This window comes from Eretmochelys imbricata, chromosome 1 (assembly GCF_965152235.1).
Source record: "Eretmochelys imbricata isolate rEreImb1 chromosome 1, rEreImb1.hap1, whole genome shotgun sequence".
Classification (NCBI taxonomy): Eukaryota; Metazoa; Chordata; order Testudines; family Cheloniidae; genus Eretmochelys; species Eretmochelys imbricata.
In genome coordinates this window covers 115,458,632-115,479,538 of record NC_135572.1, presented here as the reverse complement: position 1 = coordinate 115,479,538, position 20,907 = coordinate 115,458,632, and the positions used below count along the sequence as shown (strand labels likewise).

The following is a 20,907-nucleotide window of genomic DNA, read 5'->3' as shown; positions in this document are numbered from 1 at the left end:
CAGTCCTACCACCTAGCCAGTTATTCCCCATTTGCAGTTGTGCATTTGATTTTTCCTTCCTAAGTGAAGTACTTTGTCTTTATTGAACTTCGTCTTGTTGATTTCAGACCAGTTTTCCAATTTGTCAAGGTAGTTTTGAATTCTAATCCTGTCTTCCAAAGTGCTTGCAACCTCTCCCAGCTTGATGTCATCTGCAAGTTTCCTAAGCACATTCTCCTATCCAAGTCCTTAATGAAAATACTGAATAGTACCAGACAAAGAATTGATCTTTGCAGGACTCCACTAGATACATCCTTCTGGTTTGACAGTGAACCATTGATAATTACCTTTGAATATGGTCATTCAGATAGTTGTATACCCACCTTACATATAATGTATAATTAAGCCTCAGTTAATAGTTCTGGATTTGTCTGAATGTCCTAGTTTGTGATATTAACTTGAATTTCTTACAACCTATTCTCTGCAACTAATTGCCACACAAGAAATTCCCTATGCCTGAGACCCAATTTAGCCAGCTATTAGGCTTTTATTTTATTGGTTGACACTTCATTTAGAGAGAATTCTGTCCAGTGCTTGTTTATTATATTGAGGAATGGGGGTTAGGGAGTTACATCTGAGACCTGCTTGTTCTATTTTCAGGCCCATTTCAGGGTAATAGGAAAGCATTGTGAAAGCTAGCTATTCAATTAGAACCTAAAGCCATGGTGATCAAACATCTACTCTAGCTAACAAGACCAGATTACAGCCAGCTCAGTTTTGAATTGCAGTGTGGCCAGAGCACATATGAGTAAGCTACTTTCTGAAAAGCAACTGTCAAGAGAAGGCAATGTATGTATGTGAGAAAAATAAAATGCATTGAGCAGAACTCCATGAATAACACTGTATGTACACATTGGCACTGTATAGTCCCAATATTGCTTTCAAATGTCATTTTAACCACACTAAGCCCTATTCTGACTTACGTCAATGTTGTACTATCTGAAACCTATTGCTTTTTTTTTTTTTTTTTGTAATTAGTATAGACTGAGCCTAAGCAATTTTGGGGCAGGATCTGTCACTCACTAGGTGTTAGTGCAGTGGGGTCCTGATACTAATTTGAGTCTCCGGAAACAACCACAATACCAGGAATAAATAACTATATATGTAAATCTACATTAAAATAGCTTTATTAAGCTTGCAAAGTCAAGCATTGAAAGGTTAGGAAATGCAAGAATTGAGGTTGCCCATACAGTGCTAATTTGTTTGTATGCACTGTAATAGTCTAATTATGTGATCACAGGCAACCTTAATCCTGGCATTTCTTAGCTTTTAGACTTTGCAAACTTAATGATGCTCTTTTAATAATAGATTTGTATGCAATGTTGATAAATGCAAAGTAATGCACATTGGAAAACATAATCCCAACTATACATATATAATGATGGCATCTAAATTAGCTGTTATCACTCAAGAAAGAGATCTTTGAGTCATTGTGGATAGTTCTCTGAAAACATCCACTCAGTGTGCAGCAGCAGTCAAAAAAGCTAACAAAGTTGGGAATCATTAGGAAAGGGATAGGTAATAAGACAAAAAATATCATATTGCCTCTGTATAAATCCATGGTGCACCCACACTTGAATACTGCATGCAGATATGGTTGCCCTATCTCAAAAAAGATATATTGGAACTGGAAAATGATTAGGGGTTTGGAACAACTTCTATATGAGGAGAGATTAATAAGATTGGGACTTTTCAACTTGGAAAAGAGACAACTAAGGGGGGATATGATAGAGGTCTATAAAATCATGACTGATGTGAGAAAGAAAGGAAATGTTATATATTCCTTCTCATAACACAAGAACTGGGGGGGGGGGTCACTAAATGAAATTAATAGGCAGCAGTTGTAAAACAAAGAAAAGGAAGTATTTCTTCACACAGCGCACAGTCAACCTGTGGAACTCTTTGCCAGAGGATGTTGTGAAGGCCAACACTATAACAGGGTTCAAAAAAGAACTAGATAAATTCATGGAGGATAGGTCCATCAATGGCTATTAGCCTGGATGGGCAGGGATGATGTCCCTAACCTCTGTTTACCAGAAGCTAGGAAAGGGTGACAGGGGACGGACCACTTGATTACCTGTTCTGTTCATTCCCTCTGGGGCAGCTGGCATTGGCCACTGTCAGAAGACAGGATACTGGGCTAGACGGACCTTTGGTCTGACCCACTATGGCCATTCTTATGTATTAGTGTGGATATTCCCTGCTCCTTGTCTCAGGCCTATTCTCGTGGCCTACCCAGTCTCAGAATCCCCTCCTGAAGCTTCTCAGAGCTGTTCCAGTCTCTCCCTCCTTCCAGCTCTTCATCCAGTCTCAGTGCTTTTGTACACAGGTTTTTCTAAAGCCTTGTATATATACTAGAAAAATTAGTACTTTTATTACAGCAACTTCCTCAGAGGTTGTGCTGCATCAGTATCAATAGCAGAAGTCCTAGAACATGACACTTTAACCTATGAGCAGATTCTCAGACTGAGCAGATTGCCCGAGTTCTATCTGGACTAGCAATATAGCACAATTGCTAAATGTAACTGTAATAACAGATACTAGTTATTCTAATGTAGCTGTACTTCACTGACCAACTATCCCATTCACCTGCCTTTTTCTTCAGTGTGTCCTAGAAGTTTCACTCACTAAGATTAGATTATATTAATATGCAACAGCTAACAAACTCATTAAAAGCTCTCTATTTATTTCATGTACTGTAGATCTTACAAATACAGTATTTTTATATAATGCAGGATATTGGCCATATTTTCTATTTTATAGCAGAGCATCAGAAAACTGTCTACACTACAAAGGTCTCATCCACTTTAGGACCAGTATATAAAAATGCATGTGCTTCAAGTAGCAACCATTTACTAATAGCATGGGGCCCAATTCTCCCACCTCTCTTCTCGCTAAGTGAATTCAGTGGGACACTGACATGCGTAAGTGCTGCTCAGTGGGAGTAGGAGTTGAAGGGTCAAACGCTACCAGGTGTTTAGTGCTATACAAGATACAAAATGAGACATGGTCTTTGCCCTGATGAGCTTAAGTCTAACTACATCAGTGCTTAATTTGTGCCAGGGCTGAACCCTGGCACCTCTAGGCCTAACAGTTCATAGCCTCGGCTCCTCGGGGCTTGCTGCATCAGTTATGAATGTAAAAAAAAATTGCTTGTGCCCCGGCACCTCTTTCATTACACATTAAGCACTGAACTGCATTGATATACAGTCAAGGTATAATAGGCAAACATACAGACAGGCATCATATGGGTTTGGCAGGTAACCGACTTTAACTCTTACAACCCTTTTATCAGACTAACTTACAACAATGCTGGAGGTTGGAGGTTACAACATATATGATTGACAAACACCCCCACTTTACATCAGGCAAAGTAATATGCACAGCGGCATAAGTCGTCTTTCTCCAGCCTCTAATGACACTTTGTGATCTAAAGCCTACTGATGTCGGTGAAAGTCTTTGTTGACTTCAATGGGCTTTGCATCAGGCCCTAGATCTTTCATCAAATAGACCTAACCCCGCCAATGATTCATTCATATAATATAAAGCTAGAAGGCACCATTGCATTCATCCAGACGGCTGTATAATAGCACCGGCCATTAGGACTTCCCTGAGTTAATGCCAATACCAGACTTGTAATCAAATCCAAAAAGATATCAGGTGAGTTTGCCAAGATTTATTTTCCATAACCCCATGTTGACTGACATTAATTGTATTACCCTCCTTTAATTCTTTATTAATTGAGTCCCATATCAGCCGCTCCATTATTTTGCCCACAGATTGATGTTAGGCTGACAGGCCTATAGTTACCCAGGTCATGCCATTTACCTTTTTAGAATATTGTCACAGTAGCTTTCTTCAAGTCCTCTGGACCTTCCCCAGCATTACAAGCTTTACTGAAAATCAACATTAGTGGTCCAGAAAGCTCTTCAGGCAGCCCTTTTAAACACTTGGATGCAAGTTGTCCGGATCTGCTGATTTAAATATTTCTAGCTTTTGTAGCTGATGTTTACCAACCTCCTGAGTTACTGTTGAAACGGAAAGTATTCCATTGTTGCTTTTAACCCAAGTACAGAATAGAAATATTTATTGAGCACTTCTGTCTTTTCTATATTATTGACAGTTCTGCCATTTCCATCCAGTAATGGACCAATACCATTGTTAGGATTTCTTTCATTCCTTAAGCTCATTTTCATTTTCTTTAATTCTGCTGGCCATAGATTTCTCCATGTGTTCTTTGGCTTCCCTTATTTTCTGATATTACTAACTTTTGATTTATTATTACTACTATCAGGTTCTCCTTTCTTCCCCCCATTTGTTATATTGTTTTGTTTGTTTTTATTAATATAGCTGCTTTCACTCCCCCCCCAAGTCAGGTTTGTTTGTTTTTTTAAATTAGTGTGGCCTCTCTTATCTGTGGCTTTTTGGCATCTAGTAAAGTGTTCTTAGATAGTTCTCATTTATCATTCACATTTTTCTGTTTAAAAACTCTCTCAACTGATTTGGTTCATAATTGTTTTCATCTTTGTGAAAGTTGGCCCTTCTACAGCACTACAGATGTATATTACTGGTTTGTAAAAAAAAATATGATCAGTTATACCTCAGCTGCCACTGTCTTTTTGTTCTGTAATCAATTCCTCTTTATTTGTCAAGATAAGGTTTAATATAGAACTCCCCCATGTTGGATGCACCATTTTTGAGTTAGGAAATTGTCATCTGTACATTTTAGAAAAAGAGGACATTTTTGTACTGGCTCTTTCCCTATACATTATAAGATATGCTAGCGAACAGGATGACCTGATTTGGTGATCTGTAGTAGACCCCAGTTAGTATCCCATCTTGTCCTTTATCACTTAGAACATTAATCCATAAGCATTCGAGGTCATTTGCTTCTGAGTTATCAGTGTCCCCAAAACAGCTAATGCTATTTTTGACTCAGAGTGCCTGCAACAGAGTCTGCTGCCTTCCAAGCATCCCCTCATGACTAGGTACCCTACCTCAGTTTCTATTCTTCCTTGGCTCCTCAATAAACTTTGCATAGGCCTGTATTTGTGCAGACATCCCTCCGTAGGGTCTGGGTTTATTAACATAAAAATTCAGAACAAAAACACAAAGTCTCTAAAATAAAGTCCAACTCAGTCCCCTCTTTCTAGCAATTCCCACTTCCTGCCTGGCTGGAGCCTTGTTCCCCTCGTGTCTCCAATGCTCCTGCAGCTTTCTGGTTCCTGCAGGAAGCTCCTGTCTTTCTCCAGTCCCAGGTTTCTCAGTGTTCCACGCCACGCTTGGCTCTTCGAGCATCCCCCTCTTCTCTGCAGCTTTCTGTTTGCTCTTCATAGAGGGCAGCTGATTTCTATCAGGCCCCATAAAGAAGCTGTTAATGAGGTGGGCTGGACCTGTTCTCTCGTAAAGGGCCCAGCCCACCCTATGACAGTGCCAACATGTTTTAACCAGTCCTAAACAGGTTTTAACCAGTGCATTTTAACATTCCAATCAGGCACATCTTCCTAACCGGTTTCAGTAATACCAATTAAGTCAAATTTAGGCTCATAAGTGAGAAATTCCAATTTCTCTTGTTTTTCACTCCAGCTCCTAGCACTGGTGTATAGTTTATGAATTTCCTTCACATCCTTTGGGGACTTGATTAATTTTGTTCTCAACATCTTGATTTATGCCAAATAAATGCTAATTTGCTCCCTCTTTTAACCATCCTCTTTTAATTAGTTTAAGACCATCCCAATTAGGTTAGCCAACCTCTCCCCTGGAAGACAGATTCCCCTTCTAACAAGACAGAGACCATCCAAACTGTATCACCTCTTTCCGCATGCAAGGTGGACTAGTATTCCACAAAATGAAAACCCTCTACCGTAACACTACATACCTAGTCAGCAGTTCTCTTCAAGAATCTTCTGCCTTCTGTCTTCCATCGCCAGTGGGACAGGAAGAATCTCCAAGATGATCACTTGGACAGTCTACTCTTTCAATCTACTAATGAGAGGAGCAGCTGTTTTCAATATTTTTCTAGGCTTTTGAGAAGAGCTGCTCCTTTAATTAGCATAGTGTGCATCACCTTTTCTTGTTTAAAAAAAAGTATTAGTGTCAAACTGCTGCATTGTAATAAACAGGAGATCCTTTGATCTAGAAAATAAAATAAGATGATTAATCTATACTAAGTAGCAGCTGCCCTTAATGATTTTAAAAATAAACTTGAATATTTCAACTATTATGTTATCTCATATTATGCACTACTCATGACATGTAATACAATAAAATAATATAAAACTGAAAACAAAGTAAATTTGGAAACAGAAGTTTCCTAAATAGTTTTTCAGAGCTTCCATTTTGCAGGAAATTTTGCAAGTGTGTTTTTGTTCAGATTCAGAATGAAAAAAAATTTTGAAAAGTCACAATTTCCCACAAAATGTCAACCAATTCTAGTTATGAACTGCTGATTTTCTCTTTCTGGGTTTCCTTTCTTCCTTGAATCTGAGGTTCTTCCCAAATGTGGTTGTTCAAGAACTCTTCAGCCTCTCCGATACTCTATAGTGTCTGTACTTAGCCTTCCAATCCATGAATTGTTTCTTCCAGCACAGCCATCAGATCATACTTAGGAAGTCCCTTCTGGCTTCGGACAGAAATGAAAACATGGCACGTCTATTGTAAGTCCCAAACACTATTCCACTGATGCCCGTCATGGTTTTGAGAGTAGAACTGTACCTGGAAAGCAAGCCTCTCAAACACCCTCTCTAAAGTCCCTCTAAAAACTCTCGTTTCCACCTTTTAATCGATTTGGAAAAGAATCAGGCAGAAATGGGAATAGTCAGTAATGTGACTATTCAGAAAATAACCAGGGCTGAACTTGCAAATGAAACTGGAGGTCTTGTCTACACAAGAAGCAGATTTAACTAATTTGGTACAACTTTCTCATGGACACAATCTCTGTGAGCGTTAGTGGGGTCTACATGGAATTTATAAAGAAAGAATACAACCTGTTCAAGTAAAGTTTGTAGTGGGATAGATATGTAAAAGTTTCAATTTGTTAAAGAGGAGGTTATTGTTTATCACTGGTCATGTCTTGTTGCCAGTAAAAGTTGCAGTTCATAAATGAATTCCTTATTTCATAAAGGCAGCACAAGGACAACTCATTACTAGTAGAGCTGAACATGCTTATTATTGTTATAATGATGTTGCTTACTCAAAAAGTTAAATCATTCATACCTCTTTGATTTGCAAAGCTGGGCTGGAAATCTTGTACTATCTCTCTGAATATTTCAGCACTTCCATTTCAGGAGACTGAGGTTAAGAGGCATACTACAGTGAAAACAACTCAGGGGAGAATAAATATGTAAAAAACCTACTAAACTTTTATGGAAGTTTTATTAATGCTTCGGACAAAGTTTTGGGTCAGTTCTTCGTTAATCCAAAAATAATTAGTCCATTCTTTTATATTATTTTGTAGATTAGCAAGTGATAATTAAACTGAAAATATTTCATGTAAGTATTAAAAAAGCAAGGTAATTGAATTATTTGTAATAAGCACACATTTATAGCTTGACTGGAAATGTTCAAATAAGTTATTTTTTAATTATAATGAAATACATTATAATTTCAGGAGGAAATTGCATGAGGGTACAATATCTTTATCAAAGAATTCACTATGGTTCTCTCTAATCTTCATCTCTTTCATGTGGCTTTCAAACCTACCCAGACAATCAGGAATTGAGCCGGACATCCTCCTAGCTCTCGTCACATACCAAAACGTTGAGACCAGTAAAAGGCATCAATGCATAAATCACTCCACTCTCCCTTTATCTATATATAGAAAATATAGAAAGATTTTTAAGTGTGTTTCAGCAAGTATCCAATAGTACTGTCACCAATCACTTTGAGTTGTTAGTTTTCTTTTATACAACTGTTATATATAGACAAGGTTCACTCATCGGGGGGGCTCTTCCACCTCCCTTTTATTCAGGTTGGAGTTAATGAGCCACATCTGCTGCAATGAGTCTTCAGTGGGAAGCAGCCAGTGTCTCCTGATAAGACTCTAAAATCTCCTAACATGGTGGGTCACCAGCAGAATTACAGGCCTTAAGGAAGTCTTAAGAAAAGGGAAAAGAACCTCTACAGGTAATCTTATGTGTTGCTGATTGGAATTTCAGTTATATCTCTGTATGACTTCTTATACAGCTGAGCAAACCTTGTCTACATATTACAGTTGTATAAAAGAAAACTAACAAACTCACAGTGATTGATGACAGTAGGATTTAGATGTTGTTAAGTGTTGGATTTAGGTGTTGAAGTCCTTTTGTAGATCTGGGCCAAAGTTCAGAAGGGAAGCCCTAACAATGGCCACACTCAGAGAGAAACTTGTGCTGCAGTTTGTTATGCTATTGCTTGTTTTCAAAATATGAATAAAACCAAACTACAGAAATGGGTCAGCTGAGGGTTCCAAGAGTACAAATGGAAGGCTCAGTCCTGCTCCAACTGAAGTGAGTGGTGACCATATCCTTTGTTGGTATAAACCACTGTAGCTCCAGTTACTCTGATGGAATTAGACAGATTTATACCAGCTGAGGATTTGGCCCTGAGCCTTTTTGCTGTTGTCTTTAAATTGAAAACAGATTCAGGTCTACAATTAGTGGGTTTAGTTTGGTCCCTATTTATAGAAGGCATTTCTTTACGGACATGGATATTCACCGTGTTGCCGATGCCAAAGGGCAAACCATCAAACAAGCCATGAAATATCATGATTGGCTTAAAAATCATGAGATTATGAAAAAGGCCAACACTGAAGTTTGCGTTGTTTTCATTTGCATTATGGTGATTGAACTGTTTCGGTACACTAGGGGAAGGTGTCACATTTTTCATGCTTTTCTCTGCAACCATGCAAGCTAACACATTGCTTTTCTTTTTAAAAAGCTGATTCTCACATTCACATGACTGCAGCAGCTGGGGATTTTAGGAAAGCATCAATTGCTGTGAAAGTCACAATAAGAAAATCACAAGAGTTGAGAATTATATTGCATCAAGTAGACTCTGATTTTATAAACATAGGAAATATAACGGAGTAATATGATTTATACCACTTTATCTAAGCAAGGATTCCAAAGTTGTTGACAATTCTATTTCTCAATCTATACACCAGTTCTTCATTGGTGGCACCCTCTGAAGCTTGTGAAATCCATTTAGGACCATCTTATTTTCATTGCCAGCTAATACATAAAGTATAAAAAAATATGCAGAAAGTTTTGTGAAGAATCATCTTTTGGAGAGTTACACAAAAAACTCTTTGGATCCAGTGGTAAATTTTCAGTCTATCCTGCGAGTTCATTCGCTATTTGTTACATTTTCCTTGGTATTTATGTAGTTTCAGTTTCAAACTAGAAAATCAGCACCTGTTTTTTTCCGTTGGTATGAAATTAGAATCTTTCAAGTTAGCCAGTTAAACCTGTTATTTCTCACGTTTTCGGTGATTCAGCTGTCAGTGGTGATGGTGAAGAACTTAACTTTTTACAAATAAAAGAATAAATAAAATAAAATAAAAATTCTTTTAAATAAAAGAATCTTTGAAGGTAGAGATTGAAGAGAACTGTTTGGTCCCCAGTCCTCCTTTCCACCTCTGTGTTGATATAAGATTGGTCCTTATTGTGTATCTTCTTCTACTTTGTCTGGTCTTGTTTAAATGTTGAAGTGAAAGGGCTTCCATTATTTCTCTTACAAACCTATTTCATTCAAATACATCTCATTCTTAGGAAGTGTTCCCTCATGATAACCCTGGGTTTTTTTTGTTTTGGTTTGGTTCTGGCTCTTAATTTTATCTCATTGCTCCTTTTTGTACAATCCCTTGTACAACCATTTTCCCTTTCATCAGTATTTGTAGTCTTCAAGAGATAGTTGTCTCATTACTGTTTAGTCTTTATTTAGCCAAGTTACAGTGTGTTCTTTAATATGCCATGCATAAATCAGTCCCCGCTTAGCACCTCCATATTTTTTCCCCGCTTTTCTCTGAATTCCTACCTATTCACATTACAGTCAGCAATCTACTGTTTTAAAAGCCCCAGGACTCAGTGTGGCCTGATATTAGTTTCAACACCATTATATGCTCAACTACAATACATGGTTTAAAGTCTTACGGTAACAAAAAGAGGAATATGAATTTTTAGAACTCCTCTACTGTGGGATCACATATATCATCGCCCTCGTCCTGCAGAGAGTAGTCACGTCAGTGAAACTCAATAAAAGAGAAGTAAAACTGAAAAGGCTTTTGGCAAGGAATGTATGTGTGTAAATTTTTGTGTAGATAAGAAAAATGATTTCCTATGCAATATTCTAAAGAAAATGAGTTTTGGGGGTAGTTTATGTTTAAACTGATTGCTAATATTTTGTTAGTTCATGGTTGACAATGCCCTGGTAGCTGAACTTCAATTCAGTGTTATTTCAAAAGAGAACTTTCTTTAGTTCAAAGAAAGTGCAGTGGTAATAAGATTTTTATCAAATAATTAAATAATTAAAATGCAGGTCCGGGAGCTACTCAATGTATTTACCTTTACCCGTAAATAGGTTGTGTTCCCATGCTGAAGTTTTGAGAGAGGAACCAGTCTTGTGTGTTTTATGGATTTTTTAAGATAATTTAGCAAACAAATATAAATTTAAGCAAAATGTCACTAATTTATTTCCAGTTTCCCTAAACTAATCAGATACAACACAATGCGATGATCAAATCAAGGTTACAATTAGAATTCAATCAGTAAATCAGTGGTTCAATTTATCTGATTTGGCAATTACTATTAAGTCAATGTATAAGGTCGACACAAGAATTAATTCAATATTTCACAGGACAGTTAAGGAAAAATGCCTCTCTTGTTCATCTAACCAGTTGGGCTAAGTCTGCTAAAGACAGAAGCTGGCTCTTGCCTTTGTTCTAAGGAAGTATAACTCTCAGAATGATTTCTTTATAGCTTCCCACTTTGGTGTTCCACTAAGTTTCTCTGAACATACCACCCATGTTAGTCTATTTACTTAAATTATTCTCTTTTACACATTATACAGCATCTGCATCTTTCTGACACTTTTACAAAGAGGCAGAAGTGTTAAATCAGGCATTTAGCAGCTTTGGCATAACACTTTTAACCCAGACTAGTCTCTTACAGATAAACTTGCCAGGTGTGTGTGTGTGTTGGGGGTGGGGAGGTAGATTACTGTCTTCATGGGGAAATGGTTAGGGATGTACAAAACCACACACTCACTCTATGGCATTGTTGGAGAATTCTATACAAAAGCACTCACGTCACCATGTGTGCACGTGGAGTGCTGCAGCGCATCTGGTGAAGATGCTTTAGGCTGGCAGAGGAGAGCTCTTCCACAGGCATATAGCTATGAGCGGCAGTAGCTATAAAGGATATCTAGTTAAAGTGCCAATAGCATATGCCAGGGGTTCTCAACCTTTTTCTTTACAAGGCTCTTCTGACAGAGCTGTCCACACCAGCGCTTATGTTGGTGTAACTTATGTCACTCAGGGAGGTGGTTTATTCACACCCCTGAACATCATAAGTTCTGCTGACATAAGCTGTAGTGTAGACATTCTCAAACTCATGTGGTTAGTCTTAGTTAAGAAGTAGTTTTGATGTTGCAAATACCTTTATCTCATTTAGCATGCAGGTAGGTGTCCCTGCCTTGTTTGTAGCTTCAGGCTTGGTTTAGCTGATGGTCGGGGTCTTTCACTTCTCTGGATGGCCAATCCAGGGATGAGAGCAGGATATAACTTCAGGTATAATTTTTATTTTGAGAATCCCCACCCTTTCCTTCCACATAGTTAGAGTCTTTTGTAGGGTTCAGTGTCCTCTTGCTGCATCTTGGGGACCACCCTTTTCCAATAAAAGAGTTGAGCATGTTGGCTGTAGCTCATCAGGGACCAATAATTTGGTATCTTGATCTGAGGTCACAGTAAAAGATTCCAGTCTAAGATGGACATTTTCTTGCGGAAGTCTGTTGATGATCACAAACAGATGTCCTCCTGGTAAGCAGGACATGTAAGAGGCCCATCTGAGAAGGAACTGGTAACAGATTTATGTTTAGGCCCTACATAAGTAGCTTAATCGTTTAAATATATGTAATGGCTAGTTAGCATTAAACATTCACTCACTTCCACAGTGGCACTGGAACAGGTTTTAGAGTGGGGGTGCTAGAGCTGGGGCTGGGAGCAGAGCCATTGCTCCGGGAGGCGGGAACATGGACTGGGTTAAGACGGCCGAGGCTGGGTCCACAGATGGGGATGGGGCGAAGCCCCAGGCTGAGGCCAGGAGTGGAGCCCCAGGTGCGAGGCTGGCAGTTGGGACCCTGGGTGGTAGAGGAGCCCCTGGGTACGAGGCCGCTGGCCGGGATCCCATGTAAAACTTGGGGGTGCTGCAGCACCCCCACACCCGTAGTTCCCATGCCTCTCCACTTCCACATATCCTCATGACAGTAAGCACTGGCACGGGAAAAAGGGACTCTGAAAGGCAGGGTCAGAGCCTAGGGTGAATGAGTGACCTTACCCTTTTGCTTACAAGCCAGAAAGCTGCTTCAGGCATTTCTTAATAAAGGTAACTTAAACATTTTGCCAAATAAAGTCACTCAGGCCTAAATTCAAATATGGCCTATGTTCCATACAAAAGGAATAATTTACTTATGTTCCTGTAATTATTTTCAGATCACATCCATCAAATATGGGAATGAGAAAAGCTAAGCGTACTTTTTCATATTAATTATTTGGTAGGTAAAAGTGCAAAGAATTGAAAGAGCAATTAAAGTTATAAGAACGTAAGAACAGCCATACTGGGTCAGACCAAAGGTCCATCTAGTACAGTATCCTGTCTTCAGACAGTGGCCAATGCCAGGTGTCCCAGAGGGAATGAACAGAACAGGTAATCATCAAGTGACACAAAGTAGGTAAGGTAATATTTTGTATTAAGCCAACTTCTACTGGGGGAAGGTACAAGATTTTGAGCCACACGGACTTGAAGAAGAGCTCCAGTAAAAGATACTACCTCACGTATCTGGTCTCTCTCATATCATGTGATCAACATGGCTAACCAATACTGCAAACAATAACAGTTGTGACAGGGTAGCATATGTGAGAATCTATAACAAAATAGTTTCAGCTACAGTATCAATTATATTATAATAACTAAGCTATAACATTGATCAATCACATTAAGACATTTTAACTCAAACTGAGAAATGTAGAGGGCTGATATTTTGGAATTCAGAAGAGATCTACAAGAATGACTTGAGATCTGGAAAATTGCTTTACTGGGAAAGACTTAAGAAGCTCAATCTATTTAGTTTAGTTCAGGACAAGAGTTGACTTTACCACAGTATATAAGTATTGGCACAGAAAAAAGATTTCTGAAAGTAGATTAGAAGCAGAAGCTAAATAAATACAGCTAGAAATAAGGTTCAGATTTTTAACAGTGAGTATAATTGGCAACCTACCAAGGGATGTGGTGGATTCTCAGTTACCTGAAGTCTTTCCATCAAGATTTGCTGTCTTTCTTTGACAAGATATGGGCTTGATACAGGAATTACTGTGTGAAATTCTATGGCCTGTGTTTTGCAGGAAGTCATACTAAACCACAATAGTCTCTTCAGGCTTTAAAATCTGTGGCTCAGATCCTCAAATTATGTAAATTGTTGTAGCTCAAATGAAGACAGTGGAGCTATGACAATTCACACCTGCAAGTGTACATATACTGCTGGCCTGACTTTCCATTGTCTTCCATCCTACATAGTCATATATGCCTGTGCAGCCTGAGTGCAAAATGTTATCAGGCCAGAATGGTAGCAGGGCTAAAGTGGTTATCCATGTTCATCTCACTTTGCACAGGGGTAAAATAACTATACAAGATGCAAGACAAGGAAAATCAGGCTCTCATGAGAGGAAGAATGTATAATTTTGGGTGTAGTGACAACAGAAATTTCTACACCCTCCAGCTCCTCCAATCCAGAATTTATGCTGTTTGTATGACTGACTAGCAATATGCTATTTGAAAATTCTCCCAATTATAAAGTCGTAATACACGTTGGAAAGTAATATTTTCAAGAAATTTATTACTTCATGTTGAAAATGTATTTCCACTGGGAAAAACTAAAAATGTTAGGGCTTCAGAGAGTGATCTTGAATGTTAGTATTTTGAAAGAATGAGTGCCTTTAAAGAACAGTTTAGTCAAGAAGAATTTGATATACTGTATAGAGTTACTGGCTCTAGTGTGGATTTGAATGCAAAAAGGCATTTCCACTGATACATCAAATACGCTAATAATGTAGAAAAGGGTATTTAGTTTTTTGCTGCTAGTCATAGTCCAGTGCAACTGCAGCCGTATTCCCCACTCTATAGTCCAGAAAAGGGATCCACTCTAGGGTTCCAGCTCCTCAGCTGTTACCTCCTTGGGCAGAGATTTGTGTCTCTCCCTCTTCTGAGTGAGGTGTTTCCAGGCTGCACAGTTCCCTGATTATACTATGAGCTTCCCAGAAAAAGACAGACTGCCTAAGCAGGCCTGCTTCGCTTCTCTCCTCAGAGATGGCACACAGTGTAATTGCCACAGTTAAGTTACCACACAGCCCTTTCTAAACAAGCACATTTATTCTTAAGGTGAAAGCGTTGCAGAGAAAACATATTAAAAACAATTTAAAAAACTGATTAGCATGTGTGTAGTTCATCAGGCATCTCCCTGTGACTCCCAACAAGGGCTCTGATTGGTGATTAGTCCTTCAAACCTCACACAGTGGTTTTTCCTGTGGTCACAACTTCATCAAGGCTTCAGGGCAGAACTAGCTCCCAACTCTTATGGGGCTTCAGTGAGCCAAAGACCTTCCAACCCTCCCCTTGGGACAGAAGGTTCTGTCTGTTTACTGTATCAGAGAGAAGGCTCTGGGTCAGTTTTAACTCGGGCTATTTAACCAAAAATCTTTTCTTTGACTTTTGGTCTCTGGAGAATCTAGTCTAAACCAATATTAGTGATTATCTCACCAGTTGGTGGCACCTCTCCCACTGTTCTAATCACCCTCCCACTGTTCTTAGTTCCTGGAAGACTGTGGTCCCCCTCCCACATGGTAATTCATACAATCCTTCAATAGTACGTAAACATTTGCACTTTGAATACAATGTACTCCTAAAATACTTAAACGTAATTCAATAAGGTTTAAACTTATAATTCAGTAATGTGTGTTCAGGATATTGTCATACCTGTCACATTGGTGCCATACAAAACAGGGGTACTAAATCCCTAAATTGTTTGGTTTTTTTGCAGGTATTGTGTCCCTGATCTCCTTGGCTATCTTGTCTTATGAACGCTATAGCACCATCACCCTAGGTAACAAACGGGGCTCTGACTATCAGAAGGCTCTGCTAGCAGTTGGTGGTTCCTGGCTTTATTCTCTCATCTGGACAGTACCACCGCTCATTGGCTGGAGCAGTTATGGGATTGAGGGGGCCGGCACAAGCTGTTCAGTACGTTGGACCTCCGAATCAGCTGAGTCTGTCTCCTATATCATCTGTCTCTTCATATTCTGCTTGGTCATCCCTGTAATGGTAATGATATACTGCTATGGACGTCTCCTTTATGCTGTTAAACAGGTAAGCTATGATCTGCTAAATATAGGCAGTATAAATGATCTGAGAGATGTTACCTCTAGGAAATATTTTCCTTTAAGTATCTGGTTTTAAGATGCAGTACTGATAAGGAGAAAAAAAAAAGGCAGAAAAAGTTGTGGAGAAGGAAGATGGACCGCACCAAGTTTTCTTATTTTTCTCAACTTGAAACAGTTGTCTGGGTAGTGAGGTGGGTCCTATAGAGCATACTGGCTCTCAGATTAACAAAATGGAACAGCAAAATATTATATGTTAAACAAGCCAATGCATTTGGATGAGCTCTGCAGTCATAACGAGGACTTTCATCATTGTTCCCCATTTCAGTCCTACATAGATTACATTCTCATATCTCTGCCTTTTAAAATACTAGGTCCGAATTCAATACTCACGTAACTCCATTGCAGGCAGTGAAGTTACACTAAAGAGGAGTTTGACCTTTCAACTCTGATACGCTTTTAAAAAATTGATTAAAAAAAAGACTCATTACATAGCCCCCTCTTACTTAGAAGAGAATGGAGTATCAGGCACTCTGAATTTTATCTTCAGACATAGCTGGCTGGAAGATAGGGGACTGTGAAGTTTTACTGTTGGAACAGTGGTGCAGCTTAGTGATGAATAAGGAAGGAAGGAGTGAATGCTTAGGTCTTGTCTATATGGGAACACTAGAAACTTAAGATGGATTAACTAAAGGCGTGAAGTTAAAGGGCATTCATTCCCTGAGTGGATGCTGTCATTTAGAAGTAAGTTAGCCTTAGGTCCTGCTTTGGCGTAAGCCTTGGAGATTCATTTTACATCTTTAGTTAATTAGTCTTAACTCTCCTGTGTGTCCCTGTGTATGCAAACTCTTAGAGGCAGCCCAGAATAGAGTGCATACTCCTAGCAGTGATCACAAAAGTATCATTTTCATACTCATCTCTTGCTTCCCTAAATATTTTGTACTATCATCCATCATCATAGCATACGAATATTTATATAGATAAAGTGCCAATACCATATGCCAGGGGTTCTTAACCTTTTTCTTTACAAGCGCCCCCCAACATATTATAAAAACTCCACGGCCCAGCTGTGCCACAACAACTGTTTTACGGCTTATGGTGTTAGGGAGTAGCAAGGAGGGCAATTGCCCGGGACTCCACACCATGGGGGAACCGCAAAGCTAAGTTGCTCAGATTTTGGCTTTAGCCCTGGGTGGTGGGGCTTGGCCCCAGGCTGCAGTCCCATGTGGCAGGACTTCAGCTTTTTGCCCTGGGCCCTAGTGAGTCTAATGCCAGCCATGCTTGGTAAACCCCCTGAACCCTGTTCGGCGGCCTCCCAGAGGGCCCTGGACCTCTGGTTGAGAACCACTGGCATATGCCTCATTTGCTAGGTACTGCTGTAAACATCAATGTCACTTTATTCAAAGTTTTATTTTTAAAAAAAATGAGTAATATTCTTTTCTTACGTATGCGTGGTTGGTCTCAACCTGGAATAGTGAGCATGCTGAAAGAGCAGAATGTTGGAGACAAGATTTGAATGCAATCCATAGCCACACTGAATTTAGACCCAAAGGGATTTCTGCAGCATGTGATATAGAAAAAAGTCTTGATTTTATTGGCAATTGACCACAACAGAGAAATAAGCAGTAGGAAAGGTGTGAATTCTCTCCTGAGGCTTTTAAAAAGACTGGTTTCTGGTCAAGTCAGAAGATCACTGGAAAACATTGGGACATTTATGTTCGAAACACATGGATTTTATTAAATGATGGAAGTGGAAAGGAATCAAATAGGAGTCTTGCATATTTTTTAGAGGGGTGATCCCAGGAGACATGGGGAGCTTAGATTAATTGAAAACAAAAGAATTACCATATTGGATTAGACCATATCAATACATAAAAGATGTATAGATCCAGGTCTACAGAAGTGATTTGATTACTACAAAGTCTGTATCAGATAAACATTGAATTGTTAGACAACATCTAATTCACATCCTGTCAATATTTTAAAAATCTCCTTAGTAAGACTTCTGCTGCTGAAAAATAATATAGCAAAATCCTGACCGCATTCATAATGTGTACTTAATATTCAGTGGTATGAATTTGCTGTAACACATTCATGTAACATGACTTTTCTGAAGATTTCCATGGTTTCCAGAAGTTTCTACATTTGTCTTCTATAGAACTTTCAAAAATTTTCCATAGCAGTCTTACTTAGAAGATAGAGAGTTTTTTCTCCAGTTTCATGTCATCTAACTATTCATAATCTTACTATATGCAACCATCTTCTATAAAATGCTATAGAACATTATGGCTTGATATGCTGTACAGATGAACTGTGGGTGATAAGAAATTAGTTCCTTTCTATACAGAAATAGAGGGAGTATTTTTGGTAATAGAAAAATATTTCAGAGGCTACTATATGCATGTTAATGTTGTTACTTTTTTGAGTGAGCAAAAGAGTCCATTACCAGAAAGCAGAACCATATTCTTGTTTTATAGATGAAAAGGTGAGTCTTTTTGTAACGTTACCAGTAATACGTTAGAAGTAATGTAGGTTTGCAGCACACCATAATAAGCATAATAACTATGCTGTAGCTGCTGGCAAGTTTTCTAAGTATGCATTATTACATTTTTATAAGCTATAAAAGAAGTTTGTACATTAGAAAATTACATGCATAAATTATATTATACCCTGAGATTAAGAACACAGGAGTTATGCCACTACTAATCCTGTCATGTAAATTCATTGAAGTAGAAGAAATATCTTAATAGACAGGGAATAGATAATGCAAGGACTGGCATGGTGCCTACATTTTATTTTCAGGGACTGTAATTGTGGGTCTACTTTTCTCTTTTCCATTTCAAAATTTAACAGGATATTATAGTTTTCTGGGATACTAGGCATTAGTACCCTGGGTAGTCATTTGTAGGTAATTCATTGGCAGAATTTTGCAAGAATTTCATTAACACACGAGTGTTATAAAGGATAACTTTTCCGAAAGAATGTAATAAATTTATAGAAAGTTACATGTCAGTAGAATTTGTGTATGAATATTGAAGAACACCTTTTAGACGCAAATAGTATTAAACTAAACTAAAAAAACCTGAGTGATCTGTTATCAGAGTCCCTGTGATTTAAGGGTCTCAGAAGACTTTTTGGATGTTTTTTTCAAGTATGTTACCTTAGGATAGGTTTTCCCGAAGAAGATTTATCCTGGATGGCTGGGATTGGTTAGACTGTGTGCTGCCAATCTCATGGGCTGCACCTGGGAAACAGAGGTGTCCACCCCAGTAAGGGCTGGACTTCAAAAGAGTCATGGGACAGTGATTGGGAAACAGTAAAATAGGGAACGGTCTGTATTGTGAGAGCATAATTTAGGCAGAGAATATTCTGCATAGAGAGCTATAAAATAAACCATGGCTTGAGAAGCTGTTAGGCTTCTCACGGGTATATCAAAGTTTTAAGATAGACACACTGTCATAAATATAAAGGGAAGGGTAAACCCCTTTGAAATCCCTCCTGGCCAGAGGAAAGCTCCTCTCACCTGTAAAGGGTTAAGAAGCTAAAGGTAACCTCGCTAGCACCTGACCAAAATGACCAATGAGGAGACAAGATACTTTCAAAAGCTGGGAGGAGGGAGAGAAACAAAGGGTCTGGGTCTGTCTGTAGTTGTCTTGGCCGGGGATAGACCAGGAATGGAGTCTTAGAACTTTTAGTAAGTAATCTAGCTAGGTATGTGTTAGATTATGATTTCTTTAAATGGCTGAGAAAAGAATTGTGCTGAATAGAATAACTATTTCTGTCTGTGTATCTTTTTTGTAACTTAAGGTTTTGCCTAGAGGGGTTCTTTATGTTTTTGAATCTAATTACCCGGTAAGATATCTACCATCCTGATTTTACAGGGGGGATTTCTTTATTTCTATTTACTTCTATTTTTATTAAAAGTCTTCTTGTAAGAAAACTGAATGCTTTTTCATTGTTCTCAGATCCAAGGGTTTGGGTCTGTGGTCACCTATGCAAATTGGAGAGGCTTTTTATCCAACATTTCCCAGGAAAGCGGGGGTGCAAGTGTTGGGAGGATTGTGCATTGTTCTTAAGATCCAAGGGTCTGGGTCTGTAGTCACCTAGGCAAATTGGTGAGGCTTTTTACCAAACCTTGTCCAGGAAGTGGGGTGCAAGGTTTTGGGAAGTATTTTGGGGGGAAAGACGCGTCCAAACAGCTCTTCCCCAGTAACCAGTATTAGTTTGGTGGTGGTAGCGGCCAGTCCAAGGACAACGGGTGGAATATTTTGTACCTTGGGGAAGTTTTGACCTAAGCTGGTAAAGATAAGTTTAGGAGGTTTTTCATGCAGGTCCCCACATCTGTACCCTAGAGTTCAGAGTGGGGGAGGAACCATGTCAAGGTTCCTCCCCCACTCTGAACTCTAGGGTACAGATGTGGGGACCTGCATGAAAAACCTCCTAAGCTTATCTTTATCAGCTTAGGTCAAAACTTCCCCAAGGTACAAAATATTCCACCCGTTGTCCTTGGACTGGCCGCTACCACCACCAAACTAATACTGGTTACTGGGGAAGAGCTGTTTGGACGCGTCTTTCCCCCCAAAATACTTCCCAAAACCTTGCACCCCACTTCCTGGACAAGGTTTGGTAAAAAGCCTCACCAATTTGCCTAGGTGACTACAGACCCAGACCCTTGGATCTTAAGAACAATGCACAATCCTCCCAACACTTGCACCCCCCCTTTCCTGGGAAATGTTGGATAAAAAGCCTCTCCAATTTGCATAGGTGACCACAGTCCCAAACCCTTGGATCTGAGAACAATGAAAAAGCATTCAGTTTTCTTACAAGAAGACTTTTAATAAAAATAGAAGTAAATAGAAATATGAAATCCCCCCTGTAAAATCAGGATGGTAGATATCTTACCGGGTAATTAGATTCAAAAACATAAAGAACCCCTCTAGGCAAAACCTTAAGTTACAAAAAAGATACACAGACAGAAATAGTTATTCTATTCAGCACAATTCTTTTCTCAGCCATTTAAAGAAATCATAATCTAACACATACCTAGCTAGATTACTTACTAAAAGTTCTAAGACTCCATTCCTGGTCTATCCCCGGCCAAGACGACTACAGACAGACCCAGACCCTTTGTTTCTCTCCCTCCTCCCAGCTTTTGAAAGTATCTTGTCTCCTCATTGGTCATTTTGGTCAGGTGCCAGCGAGGTTACCTTTAGCTTCTTAACCCTTTACAGGTGAGAGGAGCTTTC

The 20,907-nt window shown here is 39.0% G+C and overlaps 1 protein-coding gene across 1 annotated transcript in view; it reads left to right on the top strand.

Moving 5' to 3' along the window:
* The window catches only part of LOC144258944 (vertebrate ancient opsin-like), a 122,819-nt gene that overhangs the window by 32,738 nt on the left and 69,174 nt on the right, over positions 1-20,907 (top strand). The window contains exon 2 of the mRNA XM_077807088.1: positions 15,325-15,650. Coding sequence (XP_077663214.1) covers positions 15,325-15,650 — 326 coding nt within the window. The remainder of the gene's footprint in view (positions 1-15,324; positions 15,651-20,907) is intronic.